Genomic DNA, 3,102 nt, shown 5'->3' with positions numbered 1-3,102 from the left:
TTCGGTTTAATTTTATGTGAAAATAAAAAAAAAAATGAAGGGAACATATAAACATATATATATATGCAAGTTTGCCGGAAAAAAAAGGCATAAAACAAACGTTTCCTTCGCATTGACACACGGCATATGTCTTTCTTCTTGTGCTTCTCTCCGTTGTACATGCTCCAGTTGTTCGCTATATAGTGGTCCGTTTTGGCAATACAATTGGGAAGGCTGGTCCAGAAAATGTACATCGGGAGGAGGACTATTTCTTCCCCCATCCCTTCTTCCTTGTCCTTACATTCTGTACGTAGTGGGTCTCTTAGCTGCGTATTTCCTTCTGTATTCCTTTTTCAAAGTGGGCAAATGCAGCGCAGGGAATCGTAGCCTCTTTTTAAGGAGCTGTTTAATATGTGGCCTTCGTACGAACTTGGGACTTATCTCTGATATCCTGATGACACTGATGGAGGATGCTCTCGCTCTATGCCTTCCTGCCATTTCGGAGTACAGTTGAGCAATGGCTCCTTCCTTTGTGGTGTCCCTAAACTCTTTGTACATATTATGAGTACCCGTTCGGCTATCATAACGTAGTAACACCCCATAGTTTTTTACACGAAGGGGAAACCTTTCTCTTATTAACTCACACGCTAGTAACTCTCCATTCGATTTCTTCAGCTTGTTTATTTTTTTCATAAAGTACCAAAATCGCGATTTCGCATTCGTGTCGTTCTTTGCAAATATGCACATTCGATACACATTCGGATTTTTATCCTTTTCGGTTGGGATGGCTCTGCCAACGATGTGGTACTGGTGGATCTGGGAAGGATGGTAGGAGGACAAACGTTACACAGAAAAATATATATGTATCGTGGTAAGGGTACACTCGTGGTGTGTTTTACCTCTCCGGCGTGTGCCATCAAATTATTTGTAGCAACAGGGAAAAGCACAAAATTATGCTTTACATCATGTGGACTAGGCAAAGGGGTGGAGCATCCCTACATGTGTCCACACAAAAGCGTGCAATATAAACTCTGTTGCATCCTCTTTTGCAGAGGCGCACCCAACGCTGAAGCAACAACTTTTTCTCCACGTATTCTCTCTCACTAGGCTTACATTTGTTTTTAGGGAGTTATCTGCAACCTTAACCATTTTGACAACAGCTAAATTGGTTAAAAAAAAAACAAGGGCGGAACGGAACGGAGCGTAACGTAACGTAACGAAGCGGGACGATAGTTTGTTCACCTTTGAAAGTCGGCTGTTGATGTGGTCTTGTCGGGATGGGTAGGTACTCTCTACTGACTGCTCTGCTGAAGGGGACGAATAGCAAACATGCACGTGTATATTTTTTGTTATCCTTTTGCAATCGCCTTTGCAAATGTTCGCCGTCGCTCAGTTGGAGTAAATTAAACAGAGTTTCTTTCGCATGCAAGCAAGAACGAGATATCACAAAAAGGTTAATATGTACGCACGTTTGTATATTTTTATCAAGTCATATCAGTGGTTTTTTTTTCTTTTTTTTGTTTTTAACTTACGTGTATGTTTATATGCCTGCGCCAAGGGGGGGAAAAATTAAACGATGCTAGCAATTTGTGCATTTGTTATTTTTTTACTTTTCTCCAGCCTCTTGCAGATCAGCTGTTCCTTTTGCAAAAAAAAAAAAAAATATTATTTCTTCGTCGATTCAACAACTTCCTATTTTTTGGCGAATTTATTTTTGCCGTGAAAAATGAGCAGCCGCTATTCACCGGTTGGCAAGAGGTGGGGGGAAACCGTATATACTGCTCGTGCGCATAAAGCGACCAGTAGCATTGGGCTCCAAAAAGTCAACTCGGGCGTTCTGGCGTATACAATGCCGCGAAAAGGGGAAATGCACGATGAGTGATGCGCGATGAGGGACGCACAATGGGGGACGCACAATGAGGGACGCACAATGGGGGGCGCACAATGAGTGATGCACGTATGCACTTGCGCGTATATAATAATTCACTTTAGCTGCTTATTGCTTTTAATCCCCATTTTTGCAAAATGTAGGCAAAAAAATCGACGCGGGGAAGGAAGCCAACTAAGAGCACTCTACCTCGTGCCACTGAGCCGCCACTACACATGGAACACGTACCTAACAGCGGGTCGGGGCATACCATTTTTTTTTTTTTTACATAAATTATATGCATTAATATTGCTACCCCCCTCTTTCTGCTTAGCCGCACCCACCGCGTGCCCGTAAAACGCAAGCACTGTCATCACCATCCATAATATATATATTGTGGCAAAATAAACAAATGGAGTGAAAAATACGCTTGGGGGTAATGTCCCTTCACCGCCCGAGCGTTTGACCTTTTGTACTATTTAAAGCTTTACTTCCACCCAGTTTCAGCGAATCGAGCCGAGAAACATACGCACAAATAGTCGCCACGCAGAGGGTACAATCCCAAAGATAACTCTCTCGTCTATAATAGCGTATGGGTAAAGAGTACCCATGACAACGCGTGGGGTATGCACCCTTTTTTTTTTTTTCTTCCTTCAAGAACCGACAAGTCATATTTGCAAAGGGGTCATATATCATTTTCGTTCACGTTAACACCCACCCCTCCCCCCGCGTATAGCCTCTTCCGTTCGTGCCCCCCATAAGGCGTAGCACCAGTTAAAGCAATTATTGTGCTCTGATAATACCATTACATTATACATATATATATAAACACAGCGTATAGCTGCGCACTTTGCGGAGTTGTGGATTTTTCCGAAAAAAAAAAATTAATCACACGAACCAAGCCAAACTGAATTTACCCCCAATTGAACATATGCATAATGTAGCTATATATAATGTTGCATATGTATCTACTTATTTTTCCCCTTCTGCGTCATTAGTTTTTTTTTTTTTTATTGTTAAAATTGTACAGAAACACCCATCACTCAGGGGGAGCCATAAAAACGTAGCGAGAATACCGCTTTATAAGTGAGAAAAAATACCCCTTTCGAATTAAAAAAAAATATATACATAGCAAAAAAGCCATGTGATGTGAGGGTAATACGCGAACGCATTTTTATCATCTTTACTTCATGTTTAAAAAATCGAAATAAACTCCGGGCAAACAATTTAGCAAATATGCTTTTTCGAAAAAAAAA

General features: G+C 41.3%; 1 protein-coding gene across 1 annotated transcript; it reads right to left on the bottom strand.

Moving 5' to 3' along the window:
• Positions 1-276: 276 nt before the first annotated feature.
• PCYB_122230 (60S ribosomal protein L18a) lies at positions 277-1,128 on the bottom strand (the record flags this gene model as incomplete). The annotated part of the gene is made up of 2 exons (XM_004223555.1): positions 277-795; positions 1,093-1,128. The coding sequence occupies 2 exons, from the start codon at positions 1,126-1,128 to the stop codon at positions 277-279; spliced, it is 555 nt and encodes a 184-aa protein (XP_004223603.1).
• Between the last annotated feature and the right edge of the window lie 1,974 nt (positions 1,129-3,102).

The sequence above is a fragment of the Plasmodium cynomolgi genome, chromosome 12, assembly GCF_000321355.1.
Source record: "Plasmodium cynomolgi strain B DNA, chromosome 12, whole genome shotgun sequence".
Lineage (NCBI taxonomy): Eukaryota > Apicomplexa > Aconoidasida > Haemosporida > Plasmodiidae > Plasmodium > Plasmodium cynomolgi.
This window is presented reverse-complemented; position numbering and strand designations above follow the sequence as displayed.